Source organism: Rana temporaria, chromosome 3 (assembly GCF_905171775.1).
Source record: "Rana temporaria chromosome 3, aRanTem1.1, whole genome shotgun sequence".
Taxonomy (NCBI): domain Eukaryota; kingdom Metazoa; phylum Chordata; class Amphibia; order Anura; family Ranidae; genus Rana; species Rana temporaria.
In genome coordinates, this window is record NC_053491.1 from 96,790,857 (window position 1) to 96,808,264 (window position 17,408).

A 17,408-nucleotide genomic window follows, 5' to 3' on the forward strand; every position below is an offset into this window, starting at 1 on the left:
CAGATCATGCTCCATTAGCCTCTCCGCCAGCCAGTGTCCAAAGAAAGTGACCCTTCTAAATTAACACGGAATGTGTCTGCCTTAAAAGCAGTGGTTGAGAGGTAAACCCTGATGGTCCTCAACACATTCAGACAATGGAGAGAAATCTTGGGGTGAACCAGTGTTGTATACAAAGAAGGCAACACAATATCCCCAATAAGGTGAAAGGCAAAAAGGAGGTTTTGTTCTCAAAATGACCTTTTCTTTGTAAAACAAATAACCCTCTTTACATGACAAAGTTAACTACCCAGTGGCCCTTCTAGCCGAAGTGATGACCACAGGAAAGGCTACCTTTACAAGATCGCAGTGCTAAGAAAGCATCCTGAACAGGCTCAAATGGAGGTTTTTGCAACAACACCACTATTTTTAAATCTCATGGTTGGCATGATGGCCAAACAGGGGCAGCAACATGGGCAACCCCTTGTGGCAAAGAATGAATTTGTGAATTAGCAGCAATAAGACTTTGAAAAAGGACAGACAGGGCACATACCAGACCTCTTTATGATGCTATAGGGCAAATGTTATTCTACCCCCAGCTGGGGAAAAGGAAAACGCATTTCACTGAAGAGGCATCTGGAGAAATACCCACAGCTTCACATCAGCGAAAACAAGCACCTCATTTGTGATATCATCACAATCTTTTGAGAAGTAGATTCACAAGCTTTTTAATAGCCATGCAGTTGAAGTCTGCAACGAAGGGGGGAAGATTGGTCCTTATGATTGGAGAACAGATTTGGTCAAGCCAATAGAGGCCATTGAATGCCAGTTAACAGATGAACGAGGTTAGCATACTATACTCCGCAATGCCAATCTGGAGCTTAGAGAATGGCTGGAAAGCCATCACTTTCGATCCTTCAAAGTATACAAGCTAGTATATTCAGTTGAGGAATGGAAGCGATTAGGTCATACAGAGCCCACAGTGCTACCAGGGCAACTGATGCATCCACTGTCAGGTCCCACAGGCTGGAGACAATTTTGTCTAGCTTCTTGAAACTAGATACTGGAGGATCCACACATGACATCCCTAATGCAGACATAAGTCTCAGAACACTTTTGTGATGGAGAGACCCTTCCCAGGGATCCTGATGTCTGCTGTGAAAAATCTGCCTGCCAGTTCACTACAGGAACATGAAGCTTCACTCAAGACAAATTCTACAACCGCTGGTGTCGCAACACACCCAATTATTGATATAAGTCACAGATGTGACACTGTCCAACTGAAGATATGTGCCCCACCAGCCTACATCATACAGATGGAACAATTGTCTCAGCGCCTAAAGATAACATTTGACTGATTTCATCCGATGTTCTATGGGCTTCCACACGTTTTGGGCAGTCACCATGAATTTCCATACACCAATTGGGTTGGAAAGATCTCCATCTTCTTCCCTGTCAGAACGGCGGTCTTCCTTATTTACAAGTGTCTATTGCACAAAATGACTTACAGGTATGTTGTAGACCTGCGGGTCAGAGCTATGAGGTGAGCGCTGTGGATGTCTTTGGTGGACGGGCTGGACTCACGCAGATGCTTGCATGCTTAAAGTTTGGATGCACAGCCTCATCAGTGGCACATTTTATGTTCATCATATGTGGATTTATGGACTTTTAAAAGGAGGACATTTTTATATTCATCATTTTGCGCTGCACTGTCTTAAGCAATATATATTTTGAAGGTGTTGTATGTTTTTTCTTTTATGGAGACAGTATTACTAGATTTTAAACAGTATAGACAATTTTTGTTAATGTTTTACATAGCTATAACTGCAAAAGGGGCCAGCCTGAAGAGATCTAGCAGGAATGAATTTTCTGACTAAAGTTCTACTTTAAATAGTCAATGAAAATCAGTGCTTCTCTCCATTGGAACCCTTTAAGCGCCAGTAAACATTTACCACTTACCAGATGGTTAGAGCCCTAGTATCAGGGGGTCCAACAGCGCACGTACAGTATGTATCAGGACACTCCAACAGGACTCAATGCTACAAGAGGTTTCTTCGCCAGATTAGTAAATAACCAATATAAAAAGGGAAAAACAACAACTCTGTAGTGGAGCCTAGCAGTGACTATATCATGTCTGCTCTGCTGAATAAAGATGAGTACACACTGTCTTAGATTGTGAGTACCCCGATACGAGAAGTCTAACAATCTGGTAAGCAGTGAAAGGGTGTACTGGTGATGGCAACACTGAAGGGATAACACTAGAGTGAGACAAAAGTTTTCATTAGCTATAGAACATTTTTTTGTCAATCTTGCTTGTATTTAACACTGACTGTTTTTTTTATATTTTATCACTTTGTGGATTGTTTATCACTTATTTTTACTCTGTATATATTAGTTCACACTAAGTGCAGATTTATTAATATACAAGTTTTTAATAAAGTGAAGATGACCTTGAAATGTGTAAACACGGATCCTCTATGTCAATTGATGCCTACAAGTCCTTAGACGAGGAAAGGCAATAAGCAAATAGATTCAATGTTTTGAGGACACACACAAAGGCATTAAGTGCCTTTAAATCCCAGTGGGGGTGTAGTCCTACTTTGGGCCTGTAATCCAGTTTGAATAAAAGCCACGATAGTAGACAGGACTTTTTCCCCACAGATTCCTTTGACTGAATGACACACCTGTGTGCCCGTTTTCACTTGGGTGAGGGGGGCCTGCTGCATAGTAAAATATCACACCCTAAATACAGGCGTAACATGTTAGTGATTCCTCTTGCAAGGGGGAGGAATAACCATAGGCTGCTAATTACCATAAAGCTGTGTACCTCAGACAATAAAAAAAGATATATATTTTTTTTACTTTTACATGTTTTACCTATACTTTTGACACCAAGCTCATTAAACATCAATTCAGGCAAATACATTGCATCTGTTCCCCCTTACCAAGCGGATCCATGGGGCTCCCAAGGACCCAGGCACACCCAGCAAAATTCTGCCTTGCAGTTTTGGTTCCGGCATACCATGTGATTGCAGCCTCCATCTTTCTCTATGGTCACATGACATTTGGGACATTCCTGGGAGAATGCAAGTTGACAGAAGATTTATAAACAATATAATAAAACACAACCAACTTTCTTCATATACAGACATGGACAAATTTGTTGCTACCCTAACAGCTCATTGAAACGATACTCTATTTCTCCTGAAAGGTGATTTAAATAAAAGCAATTATATTATGCACACCTGCATCCCTCACTTTTTGAGCAATACAGGATTCAAAGCAAAACAAACATGCCAGACTGGAATTTTCTAGAATGCATATAGACAAGCCACAATACTTCTGGGAGAATGGCCTTTGAACAGAGGAGATGGAAATAAAGCCCACTTAGCACTAGATCAGATGGAAAATAAGTTTTTCAAAGAAAACACCAACATGGAGGAAGCTCAGTTATGCATTGGAGCCCGTTGCTTCCTCCGTTATAGGGTACAACAAAATCTTAAAACCATAAAAAAAAAAAAAAAAACACCTGTAAAAAGTACTGTCCCCATGTTCACAAAGCTTTTTCTCAGTCATGGGACCCAAAACACAAAGCTAAAAGCATCCAAAGCATGGCTAAAAACAAAAACACTGGACTATTCCGAAGTGCTTAAAGTGGAGGTTCACCCTAAAAAAGATTTTTTTACCATTAGAGCCAGCATAGTAAGGACATTACATTTCGGCATGTCATTTTTTTCTTCTCTCTGTACTTACCTTTATATCCTGATTTTGTCCAGGGCTTCCGCGTTCTGATGTCTCCGGGACTGGGCGTTCCTATCCCATCCTCAGGGTTCCAATGACTGCGGGACTGGGCGTTCCTATCCTTCCGATCGATGATTGACGGCTTGTGAAACAAGTGACCTGTCGCACATCGTGCGTCACCAGATTTCCAGAAATAGCCGAGCTGCGAGTCGGCACTATACGGCGCCTGCTCCCGCCGTGTAGAGCCGACTGTGCAGGTGCCGTATAGTGCCGACTCGCAGCTCGGGTATTTCCCGACATCTGGTGACGGACGTTGTGCGACAGGTCACCTGTTTCACAAGCCGTCAATCATCGATCGGAAGGATAGGAACGCACAGTCCTGCAGTCATCGGAACCCGGAAGCCCTGGACAACATCAGGATATAAAGATATGTACAGTATGCTGGCTCTGCTAGATGTCATTTAAAAAAAATTCTTTGGGGTGAACCCCCACTTTAAGTCACTCAGTGCAGAAAGAAAAAATCCAGATCGTTCAGCATGAGTGCCTTGGATTTTCTGTTTCTGAACTGAGTAAATCAAGCTATATATTGGCTAGGACAACTAAGAACTGTTGTGGTTCCGCAGAGGAAAATAGACTGGACTCTCTAAGATCAATCTATCTTATATCCACTAGTCTGCACTCCCTCCAGAGACAATGATGGTGATAGCCACGTCCGAGTTAGCTATTCTGAAGTTGCCTTCTATAAACACTAGAGCTGCGCGATTAATCGCGAAAAGATTGCGATCTCGATTCAACCATTAGGATAAGGGTCCTATCATTTTTGTAGAGTCTACTTTCACTTGTTTATGCAATTCTATTGAAACAAAAATGCAAAGTCTGATTTTTACTAAGCACAGAATAAACCAATAAATGGCAATTACTTTGTTCAGGTTGAAGTAGTTTCAGAAAATTATTGTGGGTTCTTTTTTCATAGAAGGGTACCAAAACATTAATCCATGTTTGTATAAACTTTATGTAACCCATAATGTAAAAAATAATAGGCAGGAAGAAAATGTGAGGGTCCTACCTTTGTATTAGCTGCAATCCAGTTTGATGTCTCACTGTCATCATCACACTTTTTGATCCATTTTTTAAGCCACTGTCGAAGGAAAAAAAAAAAAAAAAAAACACACTTCTTTAGTCACGTATTCTAATTTACCAGTAGCTACTGGATGAATTATCACCCACTTTTATTGTATAGCTATCAATACAATTTACTCACTCGGTAAGTAACCCTTCCTGTGCCAGGGCTGGTTCACACCAGAATTGTTGCCCTGCATTTGTCTGGGCTCCAAATCGCACATGAAAGCACAAAAATGCACCAAAAAGTCTGGTGCCCACAAATGCACTGTGTTAGCAATATGCAACAGTGTATTGAAATCTGCAGCAGATTGCAAAGGCAGCGAGTCTTGAACACTGTGGGAAACGCGCACAGAACACACTTTTCCCACACCACGTTCTGGTGTGGACTGACCCTTATGGTTTTGTCATGGCATCTGTAACACTAATGTGGAACTATACTCACCTCGTCTCCAGCGATGTAGTGTCCTGGAGCTCTCCGCTGGCTTCTATCAGCTGGGTATTGAGTACTGGCCGCTTTCATTGGTCAGGCTGATCTAATGTCACTCCTGTGCATGCACGTGAAACTCCCTGTACAGGGGTTGACAGGCATTGTGTCATTTTAATGCGGGAGAAACAAAGCATGTCTCTTCTGCATTAAAAATCCTGTTTGGCCATTTTTGTTTTGTACATAAAGTTTCACTTTAAGGGAATGAGGAGCCAGGGAAATAAAAAGGTTCACACAGATGACGCAAATTTCAGTTGATTCATACTTAACTGGCCAAAATTTAAGCTGTGGGTGGCCATCAAGCACCACCTAGTTTGATATACTGTAAGTCCATAAAGGACTGAACTGGGTTGAAAATGAGATGCAATCACTGTTCCGGTATTTAGGCAGCCATGAATGTTGTAGCTGTCTGAATACAACACTCAACAGTGGAGAGAAGATTCCTCCCTTGACATTGTTAAAGCGGGGGTTCACCCTGTTAAAAAAAAAAAAAATGTTTTTTTTTATTAGACCATTACATTCGGCATCGTAGCGCGAGCTACGGTATGCCGGTCTTACATTTTTTATCCCCGTACTCACTGTGCTATGGCTCATTGAAGATTCCGGGGAATGGGCGTTCCTATGGTGAGAGAAGGTGATTGACGGCCGGCCCTGGCACGTCACGCTTCTCCGGAAATAGCCGAAATAGGCTTGGCTATTCACGGCGCCTGCGCATAGCCTGTGCGCAGGCGCCGTGAAGAACCGAGACCTACTCCGGCTGTCTTCGGGGAGCGTGAAAGAACATCAGGCAGAGTAGTGGTTTTAAGGTGTCCCAGTAGGTTTATGTGTCAAGACACACTAGATGTTAATGTGTCAAATAGACTAATAGCTAGATTCAGAAAGAGTTAGGCCGGCGTATCAGTAGATACGCCGACCTAACTCGGAATCTGCTCCATCCTAAGTTTAAGTGTATTCTCAAACTGAGATACACGTAAACCTAGCTAAGATACGACGGCCTGCGCTGTCGTATCTTAGGGTGCAATATTTAGGCTGGCCGCTAGGTGGCACTTCCATTGAGGTCGGCGTAGAATATGTAAATCAGTAGATAAGCCTATTCACGAACGTACGTGCGGCTGTCGAAGTAAAGATACGCCGTTTAAGCAAGGCATTTTCAGGCGTAAAGTTAATCCATCTAATAGCTGGACTAGTAATGTTACGTATGGCCGTCGTTTCCGCGGCGAAATGTGAAAATTTTACGTTGTTTGCGCAAGTTGTCCGTGAATAGGGCTGGACGCAATTTACGTCCACGTCGAAACCAATACGTCCTTGCGGCGTAACTTTGCCGCAATGCACACTGGGATATGTACACGGACGGCGCATCAATCACGTCAGGTCACCCTCCATTGACATAAAACACGCCCCCTCAGCCTAATTTGAATTAGGCGCGCGCTTACTCCGGCCACATTTACGCTGCCGTAAGTTAGGAGGCAAGTACTTTGTGAATACAGTACTTGCCTATCTAACTTAAGGCGGCGTAGCATAAACACGATACGCTACGCCGCCTTAAAGATGCGGCGGTCTTTATGAATCCAGCTATAAGATTTTAGAGCTCCCTTCAGTTCCACCATTTTCCTAATATGGATGTGCCAGCAGATGAAGCTCTGGCCTCCTTTTTAAAAATACAGCCAATTCTACTTCAGCTCTGCCTAAAGCATGCTACTGTATTTACAGAACTTGAATGAGTGCAACACCTTTCTTTGGATTTATGCAAAAAAAAAAAAAAACATTTCATAAACCTTACACAAACCTACCTTACATTTAACCGGGTCATGCCAATTCTCTCCACAATTGAAGCTGTAACAATACAAACAAAAATTTGGATTTTTCAAGGGGAAAACACTAAAAAGTCAACACCAGTTATAACCATTCATTAATGGCATCCCAATTCCAGCTTTACTTTTTTTATTTAATATAGTTCCTCAATACATTCATTTTGTTATATCAATTATTTGAAAATTTGTGGTTACAAAAAAACAGATGCATAGACCAGACCCGAAAGGCCACACTACTGGACTGCAGTGTCTTCCATCTACCAGGAAACCACCATTGTGATGCTTGAGAAAAGGAGACATGCACCTTTGGTTCCAGCCAGTCACTGCATATGACCCAGAAGTCTGCACTACTTGACTGCAATTGCTGCATAGACAGCTGAACATTGTTCCATTTTAATTGTGAGGGCGTGTTCTGGATTTATTTAGCGAACCTATCCTTCACTGCACACATCTGTGAGCCTTTTGATTGGGTGTGCAAAACGTTGTACTGTCTCTTTACCTATGTACTGAGGACTACCAATGTTACTACTAATTATAGTGTGAACGCTGGAAATGGCTGAACGCATACTTGAAACACATATATTCAAACATTTTACATTCCAAAGGTGTTTAGCTCCAGTCAGACTTTATAAGCGATTCATGTAGAGAAGCTGACAAAAGAAGCTGAATAGCTTACAAAAAGAGAGCGGTAGAGTGATCCTACCAACTAGATTTGCCATTTTACCTATTTTGCATATTTCTGGATAACAATTTAAAAGAAAACCACCAATATCAAATCTGTGCTTATTGAAAGGCTTGTACCCACTAGTGGGACTTTGGACAAAGTCGTATGCCAAGTCTCAGTTCATTGATTTCAAAAGGCACCCATTTAAAATCTGTGCGACTTAAAGTCGCAGCAACTTTAAAAAGGTGCCAGTGCTACTTTGATGCAACCTTGATCCAGAATGTGTAAAGTTGGATTAAAGTCACACTCTAAATTGTATAACTTTGAAGTTGCACTAGTGGGAACATTTCTTAATTGCAATTCTTAAAGCGGAGCTCCACCCTAAAGTGGAACTTCCGCTCATCAGAACCGTCTCCCCCTCCGGTGTCACATTTGACACCTTTCAGGGGGAGGGGGGTGCAGATGCCTGTCTAAAGACAGGTATTTGCACCCACTTCTGGCCACAGTCTGCGGGCAGCCAGCAGAGTGACGAGCGTTCACTCGTCCTCTGCTGCCGACGGCGCTGGACTCCAGGACAGGCAAGTGTCCTAATATTAAAAGTCAGCAGCTGCAGCTTTTGATATTTTTTGGCAGAGATCCGCTTTAACTCAGTTCTCTACAAGTTATAACAGTCTTTGTGGGCTTTTGGTTAGGTAAGCAGAGGTGAAAGAAGCCTGGAGCAGCATTTTCTTCAAGAAAGTATTTCAAAACCTGCCGTTACTGCTTACTTACACTAGTCAACATTCATTTTATGTTAATGTTTAACCTCATAAGGAAGGTCTTACAACATTAAATATTAAGGTTTAAAAGTGGGCCAAAATGTATTATGCCAGAGACACATTTATAAAAATATATATATACACAACGATAAATAGCCAGTGTTTTAAAACAGCCTAGTAACTAATGAATTCTACAAAATATGCAACAAACTTCATAATCGATCCGTCTTTTTGTTGGTAACAAACTTAAAGCGGGAGTTCTCCCACAAATGTTTTTTTTAACTTCGATTCCCTTAGATTGATGCTCGTTGTGTCTAGGGGAATCGGGTTGTTGTTTTAAAACCCGAGCAGTACTTACCATTGTAGAGGGCGATCTTCTCCGCCACTTCCGGGTATGGGTCTTCGGGACTGGGCGTTCCTTCTTGATTGACAGTCTTTCGACAAGCTTCCGACGGTCGCATCCATCGCGTCACGAGTAGCCAAAAGAAGCCGAACGTTGGTGCGGCTCTATTCTGCGCCTGCGCACCGACGTTCGGCTACTTTCGGAAAATCGTGACGCAATGGATGCGACCGTCGGAAGCCTGTCGGAAGACTGTCAATCAAGAAGGAACGCCCAGTCCCGCAGCCCATACCCGGAAGTGGCGGAGAAGATCGCTCTCTAAAAAGGTAAGTACAGGTTCGATTTTAAAACAACTAGCCGATTCCCCTAGACACAACGAGCATCAATCTAAGGGTAAAAACAGCATTTTAGCGGTGAACCCCCGCTTTAAGTGACTTACTGTATATCTGTAATTCATTTATATGTAAACACTAAAGCCTCGTACACACGATCAGTCCATCCAAAGAGAACGGTCCGAAGAAGCCGACTGATGATCCGTCACGCCTACACACCATCAGTTAAAAAATCAATCGTGTCAGAACGCGGTGACGTAAAACACAACGACGTGCTGAAAAAAACGAAGTTCAATGCTTCCAAGCATGCGCAGGTTTTTAACTGATGCTTTTGCATACTAACGATCGGTTTTGACCCATCGGTTAGGCGGCCATCGGTTAAATTTTAAAGCAAGTTCTCATTTTTTTGACCGAAGGTTAAATAACCTATGGGGCCTACACACGATCGGTTTGGACTGATGAAAACGGTCCTTCAGACCGTTGTCCTCTGGCGATCCTATCGTGTGTATGAGGCCTGAAGCTGCCTTCACACCCGAGTGATGCAGGACACGTTTCTTGCGCTTGTTTTTGACGCAACATGTACAGTACAGCAGCCTATTTGTTTGCGCTGCCTACCCTCCAAAAAAACTCAAAAATATATATAAAAGAAAAATTGTGGCCACATTTTTGGGCATTTTGTTGCGTGGCAAAACTTCTGTTTTTTTTTTACCATGTTTTGAATGCCATTTACGACGACTAGCACTTTAGCATGTTCCAGAAAACGACAGAATTGTGCTATTCCAATACGCTCAGATGTGAACAGGGTTTTAAATTTTTTTTTTTTTTTCTTCTCTCATTTGAGCAATGGTATTTACTATACAGTGTATACCATTGGAAGCAAATTGTTTGTTCTGTTTAATAAGTGAAAAAAAAAAAAAACAGTTTGATCTCATCGGAAATTCAGAGTGGTTCTATATTTTCTGCACACTTACCGTTTAATTTCAAAGATGCCATTTAGCGCTCCCGATTCTGATCATGGACTACAGAATAATTGGTATTTGAGTGGAAATGGTTGAATTGTTTTAGCAAGAGACAATAGCAGGGGCTGAATTTTTTTTTTTCTATACCTGCATGTTCCTTAACGCCTTTGCTGTTGCTGCCGACGCAAGGATTAGGGTGGCTGCAAAGCCACTTGATCACTTCTACATGCTTCTACGTGGTCCTGGGCTCACCTGCTCCTCCTGGGTGTCTGGAACTACCCATGGAGTCAGGATGGAGCGTGGCAAGAGATGAGTAAACACCTGTTGTTGCTTCCGGGTATCCTGCGACCAGGATCCCTGGTGTTCTATCCCACAATCTGTGCCCAGTCTATTCGCAGTAAACTTGCTGTAGGATTCCACATGAGGGATGTTTTAACATGTGTGAATAAGGCCTTATAGAGAACCTGACACCAGTGTTAAAGGTACAGACATGGGGAAATGTTAATGTATTGAAGAGGTGTACTGCATAATTGTTTAAATTGCGTCTTTAACGTGCTTTGCAAACCAACATTCCTTGTAGCATAATTTGTATTTTTTTTTTGTTTCACTCATTTTTGTTTTCACACTACAAATACATTAGGCATACCCCTATGCATTCACCACAAGTCTCAGCTCTTTCACAATTAACTCACCAGAACTGACGGCCACATTTGCAACGTACAGGTTTGGCATCAGGATATTGAACTTTAACAACGTGATGGCAGTCTGGAGCAGGACACCACTTCAAAAGTCTATTACACTGCACGGTAAAAAAAAAGGGGGTTAAAAATAAGGGAGACGTTCATATGCTCAATCACAAAAAACAAAACAAAAAAAAAAACTGACAAGGCGACATTATTTTAGAACCAGTGACATCCCTGGATCTACGTATTTCTCTATGCAATGCAGACACAGCGTAGCTGGTAGGACGAGTTTAAAGTCCTCTGTACATAGCTTCCTGAAAACATCAAATCACCCTGCCCCAGCATTTGTTTCTTAAATAGATCTGAAGCACCATCGTCAGATCACCATCACACAAGTTTACATCAGTTTTCATTTGCGTTTCAGCGAGTTAAACATGTTGCAGATTCCGGCACAAAAAGAATCAGCACACAATACCAGTGTTGTAGTGTGAACAGGGCACAGAGAACAATTGGTTTTCTTTGTGCTCTTGGAGAACACGTGGAAAAAAAAAAAAAAAAAGCACACTTCCTGCACCGCATTCAATCGCACTGCCTTTTCTGATCTGCAGCAGGCGACAGCGCAATGTTAACGACACCCCAAACGCAGATGCATTTTCCGACACTGTATCGCATGGTACAAAGCCAATATGCGATCTGGTTGCAGTGCAATTCCAAATTGCTGCATGATTGTATGTAGTGCGATTTGAGCCCAAATAAATGGGCACAAATCCCACCACACTGAACGACATGTGAACAGGAATGCAGTGCGGTTCCTGTGCGATTTCCATGCGTTTCATAGCGTACTATTAAAAAGGAATTTAGATTTACCTGTAAAGTTCATATCTTAAAGTACAGGACACAGGCAACCTATTCATACACCATGGATTATAGCCCTGCACCTTCAGGTGATTGGGCACTCAAAAGCTTTCAAGGACACACCTCCCCTATAACCCTACACTACTGCACAAGTCCTCAGTTTTGTAGCAAGAAATGCAGTTACAAAAGGGTGGGCCTGTGCTGTATTCCAAGATATCAAATTAACAAGCAAGTTAAAAATTCCATTCAACTTAATCATGCAGTACAGAACACAGGCAATTTATGCATACACCATGGTATGTCCCCAAGAATACAAAATGTGGGGCACAATTAGGCAAATGGAACAGTGTCAACCAGCTCAAAAAACAGGTGCCAAGGACCCAAGTTCAGCGGGTTGCTGCAAAGAACATTGCAGCTCAAAGCTGCATCAGCAAAAGATTGGACAGCCAGCTTCTAAAACTTTTAGAACGTAGAGACCTTACACAGTTGGGCAACAGAGGGACTTGGTGCCTTAGGCTTAGGATATGCCTACACAGTACTGGTAGAATGAGTGTACAACAGTGCAGGAGGTGTTTTTTGTTTAAGAACCTAGACTCTTGCAATCAAGTTCCTTATGCCCCCTGCAAGGATGGATTTTAAATCAGGGTGCCCCTTGCAAGGTCCCGAAGAAAATAACAGGGAATCAGTTTGTCCAATGGAAGAAGTAGCTTTTAGTTAGACAAATAGCTCTGACCCCATTCAAGCAATGTGGAGAGAATTCATTGGCATGCTTAGGAGCAAAGCACAAGGTGGCAGAACAATGCCTTTGTTAAGATGAATGCTGAACCCACCTTTGAAAGAAAGGATGGTCTCGGGTATAACACATGGTCTCGGGTGGCGAAGTTTGAGGAAAGTTGTATTAGCTGGATGGTGATGTATCCATAGGTTGGGTGGTTAAAGGATGGCGCGGCCTTCCTTATTAGCCCTTAAAACCCCTTTCTTTTCCAGAGTGTGTCCAAAACTCTGCAAGTCATGCAAGGAAAAACAGGGAGGGGGGAGGCGCTGCCAACCTGAGTGTAGTATTAAAATGTCGACTTTAATACGATTAAAAACACCTACAAGATGATAGAAGATGAATGGTCATCAAAGTAAAGTGCAGTCCTGGCATTCTACATGGCTCTGCAGGTCCCACCACTGTTCCAGAGACAGCTGGAAAGGATTCTTGTAAGAGTTTTTAATCTTATCCTAGTAGTCATCAATTTAATACTACACTCAGGTCAGCGCCTCCCCCTCCCTGTTTTTTCTGTACAGGAAAGGGCAGACAGTTCAGAGCCACATCTGAGAGATGTGATGGCTACCAAAAAGGCTACCTTGCTGGCACAAATCTCCAAGAGAATATCCCTGATGGGATCAAAGGGTGGCGTTTGCAAGGCAGCATGAACCAAAGGAAAGAACAGGGTGCTGCAAGAAGGGCCTAACACAAAAAATGCCTATAGCTAAGGACTGTGAAGCAGGGTGGAATAGAGGGCCTTGTGACAGCAGATCTAGCCTGTTATGAAGAGGCCAGGGATCATCTGTTAGATGTCGAAGTAAGTTCTTGTACCAGCACCTTCAGGGCCAGTTCAAGGCAAGTAGAATCACAATTTTTGCTCTCCTTTGTGGTGCAGGCGAGGCAGAAATGAAGCGAGGGAAGACATCAATTAGGCTGAACTGAGACCAGAGCTAGAGGATCATGCATTCTGTCAACAAATAGAGGTAAGCTTGTTGTATATGGAGGCAGGAGGCAAGGTTGTCCAAATCTGTAGTCCACCTTTGGCATATTAGATTAAACTCCTCTGGATGGAGACAATTCCCCTTGGTCCAAGTGTGGTGGGGAAGGAGATAATCCGCCTGCTATTTGTCCACTCCTAGAAAGTGAAATGCAGAAATTGCTGGATAGCGAGTTTCTGTCCTTAAAGCGGGAGTTCACCCGAAAAAAATGTTTAACCTTAGATTGATGCTCATTTTGTCAAGGGGAATCAGGTAGTTTTTTTTAAATCGAAGCCGTACTTACCGTTTTAGAGATGCATCTTCTTTGCCGCTTCCGGGTATGGTCTTCGGGACTGGGCGTTCCTACTTGATTGACAGGCTTCCGACGGTCGCATCTATCGCGTCATGAGTAGCCGAAAGAAGCCGAACGCCGGTGCGGCTCTATACGGCGCCTGCGCACCGACGTTCGGCTACTTTCGGAAAATCGTGACGTGATAGATGCGACCGTCGGAAGCCTGTCAATCAAGTAGGAATGCCCAGTTCCGCAGCCCATACCCGGAAGCGGCGGAGAAGATGCATCTCTAAAACGGTAAGTACGGCTTCGATTTAAAAAAAAACTACCCGATTCCCCTTAACAAAAGGAGCATCAATCTAAGGTTAAAAATTAACTTTTCGGGTGAACCTCCACTTTAAGAGAATCTGGTTTGTTTTCTTGAAGGCAGCCAGGCTGCTTGTTCCCACTTGATATATGCCACTGTGGTGGCATTGTCTCACTGCATCCAAATTGGGGACTCCCTTTAGAATGGGGGGAGGGGGTGAATTTAACAGTGCTGAAGGGACAACCATACTGCTCTGAGCTCAAGATATTGATGGGGGGTTTGTTTTCCTCTATTGATCATGTTCCCTGAACTTTCAAGGACTGGGAGACTAACAGCCCAAGAGACTTGCACCTGTTTTAAGAACTGTATCAGTTGTAAGGAAGGAAACATTTTGCCACGGTTATAGCTGGTGTAGTGATCCACCAGGACAAGGAAATTCTTGTTTGGCCGGATAGTAATATTACAGATTTCATAAAGCAGTATAGTATTTTATGCCTGTGTTGTTCTGTAGAGAAGGACTTACCTCCACAAAGCTATTAGTTATTAAATGTTGATACTTTAATTTCACCTTTGAATCTGTGATCAGACGCCTGTTAAAAAAAACAAAAAAAGTGCCAGACAAAATTAGTACCAACCACACAAAGTGCAGGATATGTTTCACACTCATTGCAGCTCCTGCAAAATGCTGTGTCAATAATGATCATATCCTAGCCAAAACATACATGTGCACTGTACACCAAGTACCAACCAAGATGATCAAGGTTGTAGTGCAGAGCAAGGCAGTGGACAGTAAGGAAAGAAAAGGTCAAAGGAGGGTACCTTTTAAAAATGAGGGGTATGGCTTGAGGGTATTTAATACTGGATATGGGGCAGGGGTGGGGAGTGGCACACAAGGTGGTTTACAGGGCAGCAAGTAGTACTGGTAAGCATCTTGGGTTCCCTTAAGCCTGGAACACACCATTTGACTTTTGCTGGGTTGACCAAAAAAAAAGACACACTGTCAACTACTGGGTTATTGTGTTCTGACACGTTCGTGGCGATAACCTCATGTGTGGTCTGGACGCCGTTTACATATGTAGGCGCGACGTACGAGGCGTTTTAATTTTTATATTTTTGCCACTTCCCGTTTAATTTTTTTTTTTTTATCACTTTTGCGCCCATTACAAGGAATGTAAACATCATTTGTCATTTGCGGTACAGGGAATTGCTGGCAGAAAAAGATGATATCTGAATGATGCCTGGTTAAAGGGGTTGTAAAGGTAAAAACATGTTTCCCTAAATAGCTTCCTTTACCTTAGTGCAGTTCTCCTTCACTTACCTCATCCTTCCATTTTGCTTTTAAATGCCCTTATTTCTTCTGAGAAACCCTCGCTTCCTGTTCTTCTGTCTGTAACTACACACAGTAATGCAAGGCTTTCTCCCTGGTGTGGAGAAAGCCTCTTGAGGGGGCGAGCAAGAGTGTCAGGATGCCCACTAACACACAGCTCCTTTCTCTATCTGCAAAGTAAAGAGCATCCTGACCCTCCTGCTCGCCCCCTCAAGAGGCTTTCTTCACACCATGGCACGGCTGGGCACAATCACGTACCTGTATGCAATTGTTAAATGCCCAGCCGTGGGTCGCGGGCGCGCGCCAGCGACCCGGTCTGAAGCTCCGTGACCGCAGTCGGTCCCCGGAGCTAAAGAACAGGGAGAGGTGTGTGTAAACACACCTTCCCCGTTCTTCACAGTGGCGCCGTCATTGATCGTCTGTTCCCTGATATAGGGAAAGGCGATCAATGACGTCAGACATCCAGCCCTGCCCCCCTACAGTTAGAAACACATATGAGGTCACACTTAACCTTTTCAGCGCCCCCTAGTGGTTAACTCCCAAACTGCAATTGTCATTTTCACAGTAAACACTGCATTTTTATAGCACTTTTTGCTGTGAAAATGACAATGGTCCCAAAAAATGTGTCAAAATTGTCCAATGTGTCCACCATAATGTCGCAGTCACGAAAAAAAACGCTGATCGCCGCTATTAGTAGTAAAAAAATAATAATAATAATGCAATAAAACTATGCCCTATTTTGTAAACGCTATAAATTTTGCGCAAACCAATCGATAAATGCTTATTGTGATTTTTTTTTACCAAAAATAGGTAGAATACGTATGGGCCTAAACTGAGGGAATTTTTTTTTTTAATATATATATTTTTGGGGGAGATAATAGCAAAAAGTAAAAAATATTGTTTTATTTTTCAAAATTGTCACTCTATTTTTGTTTATAGTGCAAAAAATAAAAACAGCAGAGGTGATCAAATACCACCAAAAGAAAGCTCTATTTGTGGGGGGGAAAAAGGACATACATTTTGGGAGCCACGTCGCACGACCGCGCAATTGTCAGTTAAAGCGACACAGTGCCGAATCGCAAAAAGGGGCCTGGTCCTGCATTTTGGTCCGGGTCTTAAGTGGTTAAGCAGGCAAACAGCTCCTGCATGTGACATCGGTGCAATTTTCTGGACTACTTATTCAAGCAGTACCTACAACTAGTTAGGTGAGTGAACAAGGGAATTCTCTTGGGGAAAAACTATGAACAGCAGTGCCCATTTAACTGTTCAGACTCCTTATGATAATGGGAAGAACCACCAGGATACACAGCACTTATTTCTGCCAAACATCATAAGATGAACTATGGCTTTACCAACCCAGTCACAGATGAAATTTGCTGGGGAAAAAAACAGGATATTTATCCCCTGCTTGCTAACTTAATCAAATATTGGTTGAACAGTTTTCCTTTATCTGTTTACAGCATTAGAATTGCATTACACATGTAATTGTGTTTAGAGCACTTACATTACTGTATTGTCATCAACTAATATGTCACAGCCATGGGCAGGGCAAGAAATGGTCTGAAATGAAAGAAAAACAAAACCTATATTAAAAGATTTCCATATATTAAAACATTACTGACTGAAAAACAGATGATATGGCCTTTTATAAACAGATATGGCCAGATTCACGTACGGCGGCTTAAAGTTGTGTGGGCGTAGCGTATGTAATTTACGTTACGCCGCCGCAAGTTAGAGAGGCAAGTGCTGTATTCACAAAGCACTTGCGTCCTAAGTTACGGCGGCGTAGCGTAAATGTGCCGACGTAAGCGCACCTAATTCAAATTGTGAAGAGGTGGGTGTGTTTTATGTAAAGCATGACCCCACGTAAATGAAGTTTTGAACGAACGGCGCATGCGCCACCCGTGGACGTATCCCAGTGCGCATGCTTCAAATCACGTCGCAAATAGTCAATGCTTTCGACGTGAACGTAACCTACGCCCAGCCCTATTCTGAATCGACTTGCGCAAACCACGTGAAATTCGACGAC

At 42.8% G+C, this 17,408-nt stretch overlaps 1 protein-coding gene across 2 annotated transcripts in view; it reads right to left on the bottom strand.

The window, feature by feature from the left end:
- ARIH1 (ariadne RBR E3 ubiquitin protein ligase 1) overlaps nt 1–17,408 on the bottom strand; it is an 83,841-nt gene that overhangs the window by 12,038 nt on the left and 54,395 nt on the right. For both annotated transcript variants that reach the window (XM_040343031.1, XM_040343032.1), the window contains 6 exons: nt 16,884–16,939; nt 14,576–14,642; nt 10,880–10,986; nt 7,114–7,156; nt 4,784–4,855; nt 2,922–3,052 (listed from right to left, as the gene is read on the bottom strand). In XM_040343031.1, the coding sequence (XP_040198965.1) occupies nt 2,922–3,052; nt 4,784–4,855; nt 7,114–7,156; nt 10,880–10,986; nt 14,576–14,642; nt 16,884–16,939 (476 nt within the window). The remainder of the gene's footprint in view (nt 1–2,921; nt 3,053–4,783; nt 4,856–7,113; nt 7,157–10,879; nt 10,987–14,575; nt 14,643–16,883; nt 16,940–17,408) is intronic.